The 18,720-nt window shown below is 38.8% G+C and overlaps 1 protein-coding gene across 8 annotated transcripts in view; it reads left to right on the top strand.

Moving 5' to 3' along the window:
* Positions 1-18,720, top strand: part of baiap2a (BAR/IMD domain containing adaptor protein 2a) — a 106,051-nt gene that overhangs the window by 33,754 nt on the left and 53,577 nt on the right. For all 8 annotated transcript variants that reach the window (XM_056272339.1, XM_056272389.1, XM_056272381.1 and 5 more), the window contains exon 3: positions 1,368-1,454. In XM_056272339.1, the coding sequence (XP_056128314.1) occupies positions 1,368-1,454 (87 nt within the window). The remainder of the gene's footprint in view (positions 1-1,367; positions 1,455-18,720) is intronic.

Raw genomic sequence — 18,720 nt, 5'->3', positions numbered from 1 at the left:
TTTCTCGTTTTGCTATTATGGAGAATATGAATTCTGAACTACACAGGTAGCTGCTAACCATAAAACACATTACATTTAACATTAATCACGCAATGCTGATGTTGTTAACATGAACAATTTGAGAACAAAGTAGGCTATAATTTGCACGGTTGCTGTAAATCGCGTTGATTAAATCTAACGAAGCTTATGTCGAATGCTTTTTCCCCCTTAGTTGGTCGGAACAAAAATGGATGTTACTTGTTCAGAAAACATTTTCTTATGAAAATTCTTATGTTGGTCAAACTTTCAAAAAGTGAATCTGTGATTCTGTATGACAGTAGGCTATCCACACAGCGCGGTGACTGACAGCAGCACTCGCCTTAAAGCACTGTTCATCCGCGCTGTTTCATGCCGATTTACAACCCACGTAAAGATGATAATTCCGCGAATCACTGCAGTTACAGATTTCGAACAGAGAGATGGCGACAAAGAGGAAAAGATACGGACTGCAGCTTTAAGAAGCACAACTGTTTTCAACATTGATAATCAGAAATGTTTCTTGAGCACCGAATCATCATATTAGAATGATTTCTGAAGGATCATGATTCATGTGACACTGAAGACTGGAGTAATGTTGCTGCAAATTCTGTTTTGCCGTCACAGGAATACATTATATTTTAAAATGTATTACAATAGAAAATAGTTATTTTAAATTGTACTAATATTTCACTGATACTTGCTTGAAGCAAAAGTGTTTATGAAATCTCTGAAAAGATCACAGTAACATTCAGGTTTTACAAGTGAATAGCCTAGCTACAGTTTGTAGTCCCACCAGTTAGACCAACACCAAACCAGTATAAGCCAAGTCTAGGCTAGACCACCATGAAACTTCTTATTAGACTAAGCTGTAAAATCACACTCTTACTCGCAATCAAACGCCCATATTATCTCGCTCTCTCTTCCGCACGTGGGGATCCAGATAGAGTTGTGGAGATAATGATATTCTGTTTATTCTCTTTTCACTGAAGTTGACATTTTAAAACTGTAATGAGGCATGGGGTTGGGAAACTGTGTGTGTGTGTGGGAGACAGCTGGGCTGGTCCGAAAAAAAAAAAAAAAAGGGGGTAAATTTCCATAGTCACCGGAGGGCTATCTTTACTCATTCTAAATGTGTTTCCTGTACAACTGATTGTGTTTCCTGTTGTGTGACAGAGTCATCCACTCCTATAGCTTTTTTTTCCGCTCATTACCCAGCTGGACTGACACCAACTTGCACAGCTGATAGCCGGTCCCATCGTCGTCATGGGCTCTTTGATCACTGAATATACTGTTGTAATGAGAAATGAGAATGTTTGACATATTTTTCTTCTTGCCTCCATCTTTTGCAGGTGTGACATTTGCAGCGAAGGGCTATTTTGATGCTCTGGTGAGAATGGGAGAGCTGGCCAGTGAAAGTCAAGGATCTAAAGACCTGGGTGAGTCTCGGCGTCTTGTTTTGCCTCAAGGGAACAGGCAAACTGTGCGGCCTGATCCGACATGACACCACAAAACACGCACTAATGGAACCACATGCTCAACAAAGTGCCGATGTTGCTTTCATTAGGCCCAACTGTCAGAATTTGTACCTACGAGAAGCTTTTATAGTCAGTCAAAGGGCTGACAGCATTGGATGGGAATTCATCTGCCGTGCTGCAGGGAAACTCGGTGATGCATCATTTATGATCAGTTTAAAAAGCGGATCTAGTTCGAGGGCTATAACTTCTTGAAATAGCATTTCACTTTCTGCTACAGGGAGGCTGTCAGAATTGTTGGTCGGTTCTTTGTTCTGCCAGGGATGTGAGAGTGGGTGTATATGTGACCCTCAAGATGCTTGTTGCTGATGGGGATCAGCTAGAGGTATGGCAGCATAATCTCGTTTGTATTCGTGATACCATCTCCTTTGTCTATTGAACTTTCTAGTCCTTTTGGGCATGGACTAAACCACCTTCTACCTCACTATCAGGAGCCCTGAGTGAATTTAGGCTGTAGGTGTTTTTTTTTTAATACATTTTTTTTTAGATACTTTGGGTTTTTCAGACAGATGGTCAGGTGGGAGTCTTTCTGCATGTTACAAAGTTAAACCAGACATAATTCTGCATGTCATTGAATCATTCGGTCAATCCATTCGTTCAAATCACTGACCAATTCGAGAGCTGAGCAAGATGCTGTGTTTGACCTCACTTACTGATTGAGTTGGTACAATTGATGAGGAACAAATGTGAAAATGTTCGTTCTGTAACACTGATGGCCCACTTTAGACATTCTACTTACTATAAGTAACTTTGCAACTACATGTCGAGTAACTCTTATGAGAGTATTAGTAGACTGTCTGCTTAACTGTAACACTTTATTTTGATGGTTGATGGTAGAGTTCAAAGCGGGACTGGTTTGTTTTCGTCCTGTTACCACTAGGTTCTATTCCGCTCTTGCCCGCTATCTGCTTACAATCATTTTCTTCCCGACCCAACCGATCCCGCTAAATCCCACTAATCTCAAATTTAAATTTCCCCTAAAGAAAGAGAGGGCAGAACAAATATAAAATGTTGGCTATACAAGAATTTTATGTTGTTTTTGTCTTATCATGATACGGTCAACAGACACACACACACACAAACAAAATGTCACAGAGAAAAATAGGCTATATTAAAAATGACATTTGTCACTCAAAATAATAAGCCAAAAATACGAATAAATGAAAACAGCTGGGTCACTAGCTATACTGCAAAATGCAATCTTTTTTTAAACATCCATGCAAGAACAGAATGTCGCTGACTGGCAATGGTTTCAGTAGCTTACATCTCTCCTCCAAAATCCAAGCACAAAAGCTGGATGTTCTCTCTGAAGGTGCACTCGTGGTCGGGATGCATCGGACATATCTTGCCAGGTTGCTCAGGGCAGGGAACTGGGAACTGTGTGAATGCCACAACTGCAGAAAGTTTTGTTCACTTCAAGTTCAAGCACGGATACGCTGTTTTCAGAGGATGTCAGGAGTGGTTGGGCTATTGTCAGACCGCCCGCTCCCGTCCAAGAGTTACAGACCTGTCTGTGTCAGCTGCGTCGCTTTCCTGTGGCCTCATGGGATAGTAAATTGTCAATCGAATGCCCTCTCCAGAATCTCTGTGAGTGAGTTCTTTGTCTTTATGAATGAGTCATTGAATAATTCGCTCGAATGATTCAATCAAACACACTGATTAATTTAGGAACCAAGCAAGTGTCTTTATGAATGAGTCATTGTATAATTCGCTCGAATGATTCAATCAAACACACTGATTCATTCAGGAACTTAACAAGTGAGTGTCTTTTATTTATGAATCATTGAATCATTTGCTCAACCAATTCATTCAGACACACTGATTCATGAATTAAACAAATGAGTGAGTCATTGAATCATTCAATCAATTGATTTGTTTAAACTCTCTAATTCACACTACTTCCGAAATCACAGTCTCCTCTTCTGAATAAGTACATACTTTGCAAATATTAATATTTATATTATACACTGAAAAAATGATGAATGTAGTATTTTAGGATTACATTCATATTATAAAGAACGTACTTTTTTATTTGTCATGTAACCTACCACTGTCAGTTGCGTCACTACGTGGCCATTCACAAATCCTCTCCCGCTGCATCATGGGATAGTAAAGTGTCCATCATATGTGCGTTTCAGAATGCCGGAAGTAGTTGGTCATCTGGTTACTTTTCACCTACTGTTTTATGAATACTGTGATCTGGACATAATACTCTTTCACATACTGTTTTTTTCCTTTATAGTAGGAAAGCATGCGTATTCGGATGCAGCCAAAGTCTTTATGAATTAGACATTGAGTAATTCCCTCATCCGATTCATTCAGACACACTTATTAATTCATGAACTAAACAAGTGGCTGTCTTTATTAGTGAGTCATTGAATCATGCAATCAATCGATTTAGTTCAAACCCATTGATTCATTCAGGAAAAAACACCACTACTGTGCTGACCGGAGATGCCGCTTGTGATTTCAATTTGACTTTTGTTTGGTACTGTTTTTGGTGGAGGTGCAAAAACAAACTGCCATTATTGTGTATGAAATGTACAGTAAGTACTAATAATATTTTTTTGTACATAACCAGTAACACACTCGCAATCATGCTGTTCGTCTGAATATAAGCAGCAAAGCTGTGATTCACAGGAATGTGTGAGATTTGCTTAAAGGTTCACACAAAAATAAAAATGCTGTCATCATTTACTCACCCTCATGTCATTCCAAACCATAAGACTTGTATTCATTTTTGAAAAACAAATGAAGAAATATTTAATGAAACCTGAGAGATTCCGGTCCCTCCTTTTGAAAGTCCATTCCACCAAAACTTTGCTTCATTAAGTTTAAATAGATCCTAAAAGAAATCCATATGGATTGAGCATTTTTAAGGCATATAAATCTCTCAGACTTCATTAAAAATATATTCATTTGTGTGTCTAAGATGAACAAAAGTCATACAGTTTTGGAACAACATGAGTAAAAGATAACGGAGTAAAAAAAAATTGGGGTGAACTATCCCTTTGATTATGCCGCATTACAAAATGTTTGCATAAACTGTTTCATGGTGTAAATGCTGTTTGAGATGTGAGTGCAGTATTTGAATTTGATTGGCTTATATCCATCGCATTGGGTCATGTTCCTCAGGACATGAAAGCAGCATCTACGTTATTTCCACAGGGAGTTTCCTGGACTGAGGCAGAGTAAACTCCCACTTCATATATAATGCAATCAACTGTGCAGTTCATCTCTCATTTGAACTCACAAAAGGTATTGGCACTTGAATCCCACTCTCTCGCTCTCACTGAGAGTGAATCACACAGAGCCCCAGCCTCAGTGACAGACGCCCTGGACATACAACACAATGAGGGCCTCTCGAATTACTCTTCACAAACACACAACAAATCGTCTGTTATGGGTGAAAGACACTCCTGTCCAAAAATGCACTATGGTAACCATATATTTTCAGCAAAATTCCATATTTATTACTAGGGCTGTGTTAATACAATGTTTTTCCCACAATACTGAATTTATACTTTCTGTCATTTAGTTTAAATATTTGATTACGCTAGTGAATAATACTAAACCTTACAAAATAGTTGATCTGGTAACTATAGTTATTGCAAAGATACTATAATTTATTACTGTTGTTCATGTAAAATCATAATGCATTAACATGGTATATCATTCAAAAAGTATGACACACTTAAAGATTATGATTTTTTTTTTTCTTGATGACATTGGTATACTCTGCTCTTATTGGTTAGATGGCTCAGTCTTTTGTGATTGGTCTACTCTGCTCTGATTGGTCAGATGGCTCAGTCTGTTTTGATTGGTCTTCTCTGCTCTGATTGGTCAGATAGCTCAGTCTGTTGTGATTGGTCTACTCTGCTCTGATTGGTCAGATGGCTCAGTCTGTTGTGATTGGTCTACTCTGCTCTGATTGGTCAGATGGCTCAGTCTGTTGTGATTGGTCTACTCTGCTCTGATTGGTCAGATGGCTCAGTCTGTTGTGATTGGTCTACTCTGCTCTGATTGGTCAGATGGCTCAGTCTGTTGTGATTGGTCTACTCTGCTCTGATTGGTCAGATGGTTCAGTCTGTTGTGATTGGTCTACTCTGCTCTGATTGGTCAGATGACCCAGTCTGTTGTGATTGGTCTACTCTGCTCTGATTGGTCAGATGGCTCAGTCTGTTGTGATTGGTCTACTCTGCTCTGATTGGTCAGATGGCTCAGTCTGTTGTGATTGGTCTACTCTGCTCTGATTGGTCAGATGGATCAGTCTGTTGTGATTGGTCTACTCTGCTCTGATTGGTCAGATGGCTCAGTCTGTTGTGATTGGTCTACTCTGCTCTGATTGGTCAGATGGATCAGTCTGTTGTGATTGGTCTACTCTGCTCTGATTGGTCAGATGGCCCAGTCTGTTGGGAGAAGTCTTGAAGCTGTATGTTACACAACTAAAAAGGTAGTTGACTGTTTTGCACCGTCATTCTCTAATGCTTTTACATGGACTGTAGATAATGGGCAGGTGTGGTTTGTGAGAAGCTTTGCCATTGTTCATCAGCAGTGTCACAATGAGTCATTCTGCTCTGATTAAGTGACGAGTGTGTGTGTGCGTGTGTGCATTCATTACTCAAGAACCAAAACACCTGCATTATGCATGTAGCTGCTCTCAGTCTGCTAACACACCTGACTATAATTTTCAAGTGAACCCAAAGACCTTGATTAGCCGTTTTCAGGAGTAGCAGCTGAACTCTGCAGGAAGGTGTATATATCCAGGAGCAATGTTAAGCTACGGACACACTAGGCGTCGAGTACGAAAAAGACTTTGGGCAACAAATATGGGCAACAGGATGTGATGTCATGGGGCATAAAAAAAAAAAAAGTTTGGTTCTGGTTTGTTGTCAGTTGAGGTCATGGGTCGGTAGGGATTTTTTTTTTTTTTTTTTTTTTTTTTTTTTTTAAGTGGCAGCAGCAAGGGATAGGTAGGAAATTATTCAGGGCTCGACCTTAAGCCTTTTCATATGCTTGCCCTCCAAACAAGTAAATCTGTCATTCACTTGTCAGAGTAAAAAAGTTGCTTGTCCGGATTTTTTAAAATTTATTTATTCTGAAGCAATGTTCTCATCAGTGTTCAATCAGCTTTGATATTTAAATTGGCATATTGTAATATCTGCACCTTTGAAGGGCATCCCCTCCCCCAATCTTATTAAATGCCCTATAGTGTCGTCTTATTCTAAATAATTGAATTTATTGATCAAATTTAGGAATTTAAAATGAAAGATCAAGCATACTGTTACCCTAGGTAGGGCTGATCAAATTAAATAATTTACACTGAAAAATTACAATTGCATAAAATAATGTTATGAAATTGATTTAAATGTACAAATAAGAAACATCGGAAAGAAGTATACTAGGCTACTTACAAACATAACACTAAACTGCCAATAGGTGGCGGCAGGCGGCCGTATTAATGAGTGAGTCATTGATTCATTAATTCAAACGATTCGTTTAAACGGTTGATTCATTCAAGAATGAGACAGATGAAATGAATGGGTCATTGAATCTTTGACTCAACCGATTCGGTCAAAATGCTGAATCATTCAGTAATGAAAACAGGTTGAGTGTTCCTGTGAGATGCGCCGTGGTTCTGCTGTGATTTTTGTTTGGAACTATTTTCGCTGCAGAAACAGAACAAAAACAGCCAATATTTCATCTAAAATGTAAGTGACTTAATTTTAACTGTTTATTGAACTGTTGTAGGAAATCAATGTCACATTTTCAATCGTGATATGGTATTCAGGAAAAATAATTGAGGCTGCTTAACACAAATGTTAAAATATAGAAACTCCACATTTAGATTTTTATAGGCAGTATGTTGTTAACCTGTGTGTGTGTGTGTGTGCTGCGCTCATGTGTGTAGATTTCTCCTCGAGAGGCTGCGCGAGCGTCAACAGCGCACCTCACCGTCAGCAGGCTAATACATTTATTATCCACAATCGATCGCAACTTACAATAAATGTAATAAAATCAGAATCATTCTCTCGGTTTAGTGATCCCTAGTTATTTTTTTGTTTGTTATTGATGTTCTAATCAGGCTACTTGTCCGTTCGGGCAAGTAAAATTCTCTTTTACTTGTCCTTCAAAAATCCATTTGTCGCGGACAAGTTAGACGGGCTCTGGAGATACGAAGCGCGGCAGGTTAGAGTGTTTTGGATTGCATAAAATAATAAAAGAAACGAACAAATACATGGCGAAAGAAGTGGTAGACAGCAGAAGAGGGTATTGGGATTTGGGATGATTTTTAATGAAACTTGGGAGGCGGATGGAGGTTACTCTGTAACTCATCATGTGGTGTGTGCGTGCCTATGAATGCATGCATTTGTATGTGTGCGTATATGAATAAAAGTGTCCTTAATGACAAAAAAAAAAAAAAAATACTTGTATATGTATTATAGTTCAGTTTGACGAACGATGTGTGAACGACCATGTAGCTCGTTTGTTTTGCTGGAGGACAACAGGCATCTTGCATCGCGTGCCGTACAAAAACGTAAATTATAGTTCGCCTCAGTTTTTTATTTGTGTATTTATTTAATTTTTATTATTTCTTACCCAAGCTCATAAAATAAATTTGGGTCGCACATAAATTGACAGGGTCGGTCGGAAACCGGAACCAAACAAAATTTTTTTTTAAGCCTGGTCTAGAACCGGTTCTTAAGTGTTGTTATTGTTAACTTAAACTATAAAAAATGTTTTAGTTTTTTTCATTGAAATACAGCTGAAATAAAATAAAATATAAATATTAGATTAAAAATGTAACTGAAAATTTAAAATTTTGCCTTGGCAACTGACTGAAATAAAATAAGTTATTCAGTAATAAAATTACTGTAAAAATAAAAAAAATAAAAATAAAGCACAAAACAAAATTACTTAAACTTAACCTGAAATTAAAATGAAAACTGAAAAACAAAGTGTACGTTTTATAATAGTTTTTATAACTATTATAATAAAATCATAATGAATTAACATGGTATCTCATTCAAACATTATAAGACACTCTTTAAGATTATAATTTTAGTTGATGACAGTGGCTAGCATCAGGTTACCACAGTTTTATTGATGAAGCCTTGCAGCTACATTGTAAATTTTTAAAAGGGCTAAATTAACTTAATCCCAGACATTAAAGTGCCCCTATTATGCCTTCACTGCTCTGATTGGTCAGATGTGTTGCCCAGTCTGTTGTGATTGGTCTACTCTGCTCTGACTAATCAGATAACCAAATATGTTCTGATTGGTCTACTCTGCTCTGATTGGTCAGATGACCTGGTCTGTTGATTGGTCTACTCTGCTCTGATTGGTCAGATGTGTTGCCCAGTCTGTTGTGATTGGTCTACTCTGCTCTGACTAATCAGATAACCAAGTATGTTCTGATTGGTCTACTCTGCTCTGATTGGTCAGATGACCCGGTCTGTTGATTGGTCTACTCTGCTCGGATTGGTCAGATCTGTTGTGATTGGTCTACTCTGCTCTGATTGGTCAGATAACCAAGTATGTTGTGATTGGTCTACTCTGCTCTGATTGGTCAGATGACCCGGTCTGTTGATTGGTCTACTCTGCTCTGATTGGTCAGATCTGTTGCCCAGTCTGTTGTGATTGGTCTACTCTGCTCTTATTGGTCAGATCTGTTGCTCAGTCTGTTGTGATTGGTCTACTCTGCTCTGATTGGTCAGATCTGTTGCTCAGTCTGTTGTGATTGGTCTACTCTGCTCTGATTGGTCAGATCTGTTGCCCAGTCTGTCTTGAATTGTTTACTGCTTACAGCATGTGTCAGAAATAAAATGTCCATTACCATATCTGAATTTCATATAACACAACAGTAGTTTTTAATGATTTATAAATCACAATTAGTAAAAAAAAAAAGTTGAATAGTTAATTTAGTAAAAAAAAAAAAGTAATATACGGTCTACACCACTTAACTCTAAAACATAAACATAGGGTTGTCGATACTAATGAATGTCAGCATAATTTCACAATCCGCTGTACCTATTTATTATACCACAGCAAAAATGAAAATGCTATTGAAAACAAGTATATCATCAAATTAAGGAATTTAATTATAATTCTAAATTAATTGATAAAATCTTAAAAGTAATCAAGTAATTAAAATAATTTAAATATGAACACATTTGATTAAATAATGGCCTTAATTTAGCCTTCAAATATTAAAGTAAAATGTGTTCAAGTTGTCAAGTAATTATTCAAGTAAAGGCAGTATTAAATATTCATGAAAATAGTTGAGAAACAGAAATTCCAAGTAATTGGATTAAATATAAAAATACTTAATTGGCATGTTTGTCACTGTATGATTGTTAGATATAAAACTAATAATATGGTTTTGATGGTTGTCAGAGTTTGACTGAGATGCAGGTCTTTCATTAAAGTGAACTTTAAATTAGTTTTTTCTTTTGTTTTTCTTTAGGCTTAACTTTGTGTATGTTGATTGGTTTGAGAAGAGTAGTTTTACTAACCAAAGTTATCCAGCCACAAGCAGTGAGTCGTTTTCTCTTTTTTTTCTTATTATTGTTTGTTTATTAATGACTCATTAGACAGCGTCTACCTATGTTACGCAGATACCCAGCTGAGATGGTACAGTACTCTTACTACCGATTCTGCAGGAACACTGCTATTATTCCTTTTAATTTAGCATCAGCCTAAGTACTAGTACTTTTGACATCCCTACTGCAAACCATTGATGTTTATATTCTTTATATTTATCCAAGAGGTCAATCTGTGACATTTAGTTCCCTCTATTGGTCAAATGTCACAGATGTGTGTTTATCGGCATTGTCTTCGGCTTCAAACGCAGCTCATGCCGCTCATTTAGAGTGGGAATTATCTCTTTTTTTTTTTTTTTGTCCACCACACCCAAACCTCATTTGAGCTTTCCTACCATGTCTTTCCCAGAGCGATCGCTCAAGGTCAACACACCTACTTGTGAGAACAGGCCCAACTCAAACACACGTACCACAGAGTTTAGCTCAGTCAGACAGAGCATCATGTGGTACTTCTCCCCACTCTCTATGAAATGATAAACTGGCCATTACGAGCACAGATACACTCCAGCACCGCTGCGACCGCCGACCCGCGGAGATAATGACAGGGTTTATTTTACTCTCAGCTGAAATGGAAGACCGCTCCATCTCTGTTTTGGTTAGGAGATGTCTTGCGCCGTGAGGTGGAACACTAAATTCTTGTGGGCAATTTGCAGTGCTGTGTGTCTGTCTTCCTTCATGGGAGCCATGGGGGTTCGCGTTGAGACAGACTGTAAATGGTTTCCGCCTACACGTGCTCTCTCTCTCGCTTCCTTCCTTGCTGTTTTTCTTGCATTTCTCGCATTAAACGCCACAGATTCTCTCACTACATGCACACACACACACTTGCATAAACATAGTCACGCACTTAGTTGTGCCTGGGCAAATATCGTGCCTTCGTATATGGTGTCCTTGGATGCACAAAGCGCTTGCAGTGGAGAACGCTCATTCTCATCTGAAAGTGAGGCGTGAGAACACACACACACACACACACACACACACTATTCCTCCCCCTCTCGCATACACTCCCACGCTCACTGGTTTGTTTAGGATAATGATGCCCCTGTCACCACCTCCCACTCATATCCTCCCACCACATCTTTCTCAGTGTTTTACTGCCTTCATTACATCACTGTGTTCTACTCTCAGCCTTACACAAGCAGACTGTGGTTGGACTGCTCGTAGACGACACATCACACCACGGCGTGCTCACAATCTGCACGCTTACCAAGGTTACGTCGTGTTTTCTCACCACTGTTTTGGTATCTCGTCACGTTTAAAGGAATGTTCTGGTTTCAAGTTAGGCTCTGTCATCGGCATTCATGGCATGAATATCTTTTCAGTTTGTCCCTTAATCAGGGTTACAGTAAAGGCGCGGTCATATTTTTCGGCAAAATCATAATGAAATTTTATTAATTTTGTCTGCAAAAAAGTCTGTGGTCCATTGTCAATAGTGTAATGATGTATGAATCTGCGCTCACACAGAAGTCTCTTTCAAACCAAGCAGCTTTCTGTTGGTCAACGGAGCGAAAATACTTGTTGTTTTGTAGTTGCATCATTGAATAATTTTCCTGTCATAACTGTAAAGCTGCTTTTGTATTGAATAATCAAACGCTATATAAATGAAGGTGACCAACTAGTGTTGTTAAAGGGGTCATGAATTGAGAAATACAATTTTTCCTTGAGCTTTTGACATAAGAGGTCGTCATACTATAAGAATATCCTGTAAGTTTCAGAACTGAAAAACTACCTTGTTAGCCCAAAAACAGCTTTTATTGAAACCAAGCCAAGAGAACGACTTGATTTTTGAATGTACCCATTTATGACATCATATATAGGTAAAAGATACCTCTGCTGAAGAAGTTACCACTGTAGCCCCGCCCACTGTATTCACACATGACTAAGTAATAGGTAAATAACATACGTGAGCATGCTATTGAAGTGTACAAAATGTTGTGCAGTGCCAGGTTGTGGAAAAACACAGTCGCTGCATTGGATTTGCAGAGAGCCTGAAATGAAAAAAACAATACAGTGCCGTCTATATTGGATCCGACAGGAATGGTGCAACACACTTATGAGTAAAAAGGTTTTTACTGTGTCGCCATTGCTTTGTTATAGATCGTTTTGATTTGTACTGATTATGTGTACGCGTCTAACCAAAATCACCAGTGACCAGTGATTTCTGATATGTAATGATTCATGTACAGTCAGTTCTTTGTCTCAAAACCTTTGATTGTTGTTTGTGTCAGTAAATCAATCCAGTGACTAAACAGTCAACTTCACATTGTCTCTCTTAGTAGGATAAACATAATCTGTTATTTTACTGTGAAAATTATATATAGAAAGTGATCAAAGAACACTCCCATTACAATCGCTGGAGCTGTCAATCAAACACCCTGAGTTAATCAGTGACTGAGTTCTGGATTCACGCCAAAACTCCCGTTATAATCAACAAATCTCTTATTTGCTCCGTATTTGCACTGTTAGTTATGATGAAGGCTTTTGTTAGTGTGCAGAAATAGTTACAATGACGAGATCATTGCATTCATGCACTCAACTTATCCAAATATGATGCTATAGATCTAAATATAATGCTATAATTAAAGGGATACTTCACCTCTGGAAAGATGAATGTGTATTTAAAATGGGTCATTTATGTAGAAGAAATGTGAAATTATTTTTGAATTTGGAGCTTTCTAGACTGAGAAAAGCCAGAAAATGTATTTTTTGCTTATCTGGATGAAAGACAACAACTCCCAGAATGCACTTGCTTCGCTGCCCTAGGAGGCCACGCCTACCGGTAACAGAGCGCAGTAGTTAAACAACAAGTCTAGGCTACTAGTGAGTCTCCGTGATGAGTCTGCCCGAAAATGTGTTTCGAGATCGCCCAAAATGTCCGGGATTCGGCTTTTGCGTTCTACAGTCGCCATTCATCATGTTTACTGTGGCGAGCAGGACAAGTGAGGGCCGCGGGAGAACGACGCGAGGCCGGTGGCGTGATTAACGTTACCGATGAGCGACACCTGTGAGACGCATCGGTCTCGTATCTCTCACGGAGGAGCGGGAATTTTCTTAGCAATGTTAAAACGCACATCAACCGATCACTTGTTTAGCGTTCATGTAAACACTACATTCAGATTCACCAATCGGAATGAATTCAGTTAGATTGAAACAAAAGGTGTGCATGTAAACAATGAATGGCGACTGCAGAAAGCAAAAGCTGAATCCAAGGACATCGACGGCCGGACATGTCCGGGAAAAAGAGTATGGTAACCCCTATTACTCCGCTTTCTCAACAGAACAAGAGCCTGCTAGCTTAGCTTCCAAAAAAAGATGGCTGACACTGTGTACATTCTGTGAGTGAGATCCCACCCTCTATGGGCGGGTTGAGAACATGCGGGACAGCCCCTACTACTGGCTGTAGTCTTTAGCCTCTGGCCAAAAAATCCTCCGATGACGCAAAATGACGATTTTTGCGTCATCAGAGGATTTTTTCCAGACAAAAAATACATAAATCTCTCGTCTCAGGGGGATATGAGGGTGGAAAGTATGGTAATTCGAAAATACTACAGGTTTTCTACTAATACAAAGCTTAATGCTAAATCCTGAAGTATCCCTTTTACACTTTTAACGATTAGTTAACCTTGAGAGCTGTAATAGTAAGAATGTGCTAAAAGTTTACAGGAGAGTTCTATGTAATACTAGCTATTTCATGTGCAAAGAAGTCAGCCAATCACAGCAGTGGGCGTTTACACTGAAGTCACAGCAGACACGCCCCTTCAAACAGAGCGTTCAAATCAGAGGCTAAAATCAGGGTAGGAAAAAATGCCTTTTATTTCTAAATTAAAGCTTTGACCATTTTGATTATAAAAATCATACTTGCATTATAAGTGCACCCCAGGAAATATTATAAAATAATGTAATTCATGACCCCTTTAACGCGTTTACATGAATTATTCAAATAAAAAGTGTTTATTATTTGAACTTGTGATTTGAACTGTTGAAGTTGTTTAAATCATATTTTTGAGGTGTAACTACTTTAAGTGGATACATTTCTGGTTTTCTATTTTCCAAAATGTAATTTGTTTCTGTGATGGCAACGCTGAATTTTCAGCAGCCAGAATGAAGGCACTTATTTGAAACAGAATTTTTTTTAATATCATTACAAACGTCTTCAATGGTACTTTGATTTCTTTAAGGCTTCCTTGCTGAGGAAATTGAAATGTTGATTTCTATAAAAATTCCATAATTTATAGTCTTATTCTATTATTTGTCTTACAGTAAAAACTAAGGGATGAGTTAAAATAATTTGATCTGACACAATGTTGTTGACAAAGCTTATTGAACCCAGAACATTCCTAGAAATGAGTTTAATGTGTCTAATTGGGTTTTGTTATTGATGCTCGCAGTGGACTGTACTGTTGCTTATTGAATAAATCTAGCAAACGGGGAAAAATGTGTCTAAAACCAACCAGCATCCTTCACTGCTCTAGTTAAGTTGCTTGTGAAACAGTTACCATGAGAACAAAGCTTGGTGAAATTCGCCTCTCTCTTTTATTCAGATATTAATGTTGTTTTGATGTTAGGCTTCCATTTAATGCGATAAATTAAATAATTATCATTCATGTCTATTATTTAAAATATTCAGTTTCAGTTTCCGGATAAATTATAACTGACTGATTTAATCTCATTTGTATTACATTCTGCCGTACACAATGTCCACACAAAAGAGCCTGATGATGCGTCACATTGCGTGCCACAACAGCTTGAGGTCATTCATACTGGAAGCTTCACAGCTATACATCTCCGAATGTTTTCTTACAACCAACTCTACACCTGAGGACAAACTCTAGAACCTACTTTATATTCAACTGAAATCCATTTGTGTAAAAAGAAAATTTGCATAGACCATTTAAGAATAGTGAAATCATTTCACATATAATCTTAGTATTTTCTATTTTAGTATCATTTAGAAACAAAAGATGGTTTAAATTAGAGACCCAATACATACCCAAGCTGGCTTTGAGGTCGCAGACATAAAACGTTGACTTTGAAGTTCCTCTATTATGCTTTTTCGGATATTGCCTTTCATGTTGTGTTATATAGACGTGTGTGAATGTGAAAGGTCTGCAAAGAACTGCCTGAAACGAGTCGTCAGCAATTCCGGTCTCACTTCCTGTTACATACATACACAACAATGTAACAGATTTGCATAATGCCAGCCTATGGTCTTCTAATGACGTCTACTTTCACCCGCCCTCGAACATTGCTGTGGCTGAGGCCTGGAAGAGTTTGGTTCATGTTGTCAACATGTCGAGAAGACCAATCAGAGCAGAGTAGGCTCTTGGAAAGGAGGGGTTTAGAGAGACCGAATCCTTTATCAAATTTTCAGACACTGACAAAAGAAGTGATGCTGCAATGTATATTTTAAGCAAATGAAAGAGTTTTTATTTGGCCTTTGGATGCATGTAAACCTTCTGCAGGAGACCTCCAAAACAAAAATTACCTCCAAAAACAGAAATACATAATCATGTTTCGCTTGGTCTCCTCAAAGTTGCGTTGGATTTTCTCCTCAACGTAAAGGTTAAAAAGCCCATTTATCACTGTTTTCCATATTCGTAGAGTTCGTTTCTGGAGTAAATATATAGGCTATAATCTGTGTTTTCACACAGCCTTTTTTTAAATGGCGGGTGCTAGTATTTTGCGTGCGTTCGACCAATTAGCGTACACTAATGTCACTGGTAGTTCCTATAGTGCTGGTTTAGACCCTACTCTTTTTGGAGGAACTAATTTAGCTCCTACTTCAGAGTTCCTAGAACTTAGATCGTTCCTAATTCCTGCGGTGCGAACACGCCAAAATCAGGGTACTTCCGCCAATAGTTCTAGGAACTTTGAAAGGGTTCCTCTGATGCGAAAGCCCCTCACGTAGCACTTATCTACCCACGGCTGCCTTTTAGCCAATCCAGGGCCTGGTTGCATAAACCTTAGACTAGTTTTACAAGATGTACATCAAATTATGACTGTTCATTGCTTTTTTTTTAAGTCAGTTACATAAAAATGTAGATTAGCCTAATATGATACCGAAAATGACTGACTGCCCCTGACTAACTGCTAGTGGGTCATACTAGAACTTAATACACTGTCTTAACATAATGTTTATGCAACCGGCCCCAGAACATTAATTTCCGGAATTAATATTCATGAGCTAAGACCCGCCTGACTCTTGTGCCGAATGCCTGACAGAAAGAAGCTTCCTGAGGAGAGAAGACATGACTTTGTGAAGTCGTCTTTACACAAATGTCAGTCACTCTGCGTAAAAGTTACGCTTTTAAAAAGTTTTAACAGCATTGTTAAAGTTTCATTTTTAAGCTTTGAATGGATTTTCATATGAGAGTTTCTATGGCAACTAGACTTTTAAAACAGTGTAGTATCAGAGACAGAATGAAAGTCCCACCTTGCATAAAAAAAAAGGCCTTATTCATATTTGGCACTGCCTCATCTTATTGCTGCCAAAGCTTTTAGCCATAATTTCAGTTAAAGAAGCAAAATGCATTATAGCGTTTCATCAGTTTTTATTGATGATTTGAAGCGATATTGCTTTGATAGAAAATAGCTCCCATGGGAATCACTGTGCCAAGATGGTTGGCCTAGTGAACTGACTTGCTTTAAAGGGACTGTGATCGTTGTAATTGTGAAGAGGCTGCTGAGATGAATTTTTCAGATCGTTTCTGCGGCCATGTCTATAATGGGGGAAAAACTGTTACATAATTAGGACTCATCAGCATTTACGCCCCTCTGAGCGGTAAATGATGTGGTGATATGCCGTTTTAATTTCCTGTCTGGTCTGAAGCACTTCCCTCAGTGGTTTAGGTTGAGTGGCCAGTGAATTAGTTCAGAGATATTGATGCAGAAAGAACTCAATGACACATTTTGTTCCCCAGAGATCCGCAAAGGTGCCCTGCAATTACCTCAGTTTGAGAATTGTTTTGAGTAATGCAAGTACAGCTCCCATCTAATTGAATGAGGAAATATTGAAATAAAACTGTTTGCCGGACTCAAATTTCAACAACATATTTAAGGCAATACATTTGCTGTTTTTCATGCACTGGTCAATTTTGAGATTGGCTATTTTGCCTCCAAAACTTCTTCTTTTAGACTAGTGGGAAGAAAACATCCAAAAAATACACACTTAAGTGTTTATTTTATTACAGTTTATCTATTGTGACAGCATGAGAGGTTCAGGATCTTTAGTGTGTGCAAGTTCCCAGTAAACACCACTTCAACGGTCTCTTCGGTATGTAGGTGTGTTTAATAATTAAACAAAAGGTTTACAACTTAAATCTCTTCAGCTCAAAATTAACTTAATCTTCTTTGTTTCACAGAGGTATGTCCTTCCTCCAGCCACACACACACACACACTAATCAACAGTTTCTCAGAGCCACTATTAGAGCCTGCTGCTGGTCTCATTAGCTGCACCTGTACTCTCAGGCAGCCTGGGTTTTGTAGTGCTTAACAGATGGCCATCTTGCTCCAGCCATCTGAGGGTAATGTATCTGCCCTCTAGAACACACCCTCTCATGATGCCACATACCCCCCTCCTCTGCTCTGAGGCTCTTGGTTGGCAGGCCACTGTGAAGAGGACATCCTTGCGAGAGATGGCATCAGCACTTCCATGGCATCGTCCAGGCCTGTGGGAGAAGTTGAAGGCTTGCAGACTTAAAAACCATAGTTATTCTGCCATTGCTCTCCTTATTCCGGGCCATCCATTGCAGTGGTGCATGTTCTGTCATTAATACAAATTTCCTCCCCAATAGGTAGTACTTGAGTGCCTCTAGTGCCCATTTAATAGCCAGGCACTCTTTCTCAATTGTGGCATAATTTTTCTCGTGCTTTGCCAGTTTCCTACTGATGTAAAGCACACGATGTTCCTCGCCTTTATGTGTTTGAGAAAGGACTGCTCCTAAACCCACCTCAGAGGCATCAGTCTGCACCAGGAATTCTTTTGTGAAGTCTGGGGATTTCAAAATCAGTCTGGAACACAACATCCTCTTTAACTGGGAGAAGGCTTCCTCTGCCTCTTTGCTCCACCTTACCATTCTGGAGTGTCTGTTAGTGGTTAGCTCTGTGATGGGTGCAGCCAGACTTGAAAAATTAGGCACAAATCTCCTTTCTTGTACGTCTTGCCACAACATGTGAAACGAAGGGCAATCTCGTCCAATTAATACCTGTACCGGCAGAGATCCCACCACCCCAGCTCGAATTTCATACTTCCCTCTAGTCGTGACTTGTGTTACTGCAGATGTGGGGTATGTACAGGTGTCACCATGCACACACGAAACTGGAACTGGGTTTTCTAGTGAGATTTGCTTTGGGTTGACCAAGGACTAGTGCACCAGGGTAATCATGCTTCCAGAGTCCAGTAATGCCTCTACATCTTGACTATTTACTGACACAGGGCATGTCATAGCTTGGAACACAGAGTTGCCCAATAAGGCAGCAAAAAGGTTATTTTTCAAGCCACTTAAAGACTCAGCTGTCGGCATAGGCTCATCTGTTTGGTTGCATTGAAATGTGTCCTACTTCCCCACAC

This window comes from Rhinichthys klamathensis, unplaced genomic scaffold (genome assembly GCF_029890125.1).
Source record: "Rhinichthys klamathensis goyatoka isolate OS25496 unplaced genomic scaffold, OSU_Roscu_1.1 h1tg000015l_1, whole genome shotgun sequence".
Lineage (NCBI taxonomy): Eukaryota > Metazoa > Chordata > Actinopteri > Cypriniformes > Leuciscidae > Rhinichthys > Rhinichthys klamathensis.
The sequence above is the reverse complement of the archived record's forward strand: the minus strand, read 5'-3'. Positions and strand labels throughout refer to the sequence as shown.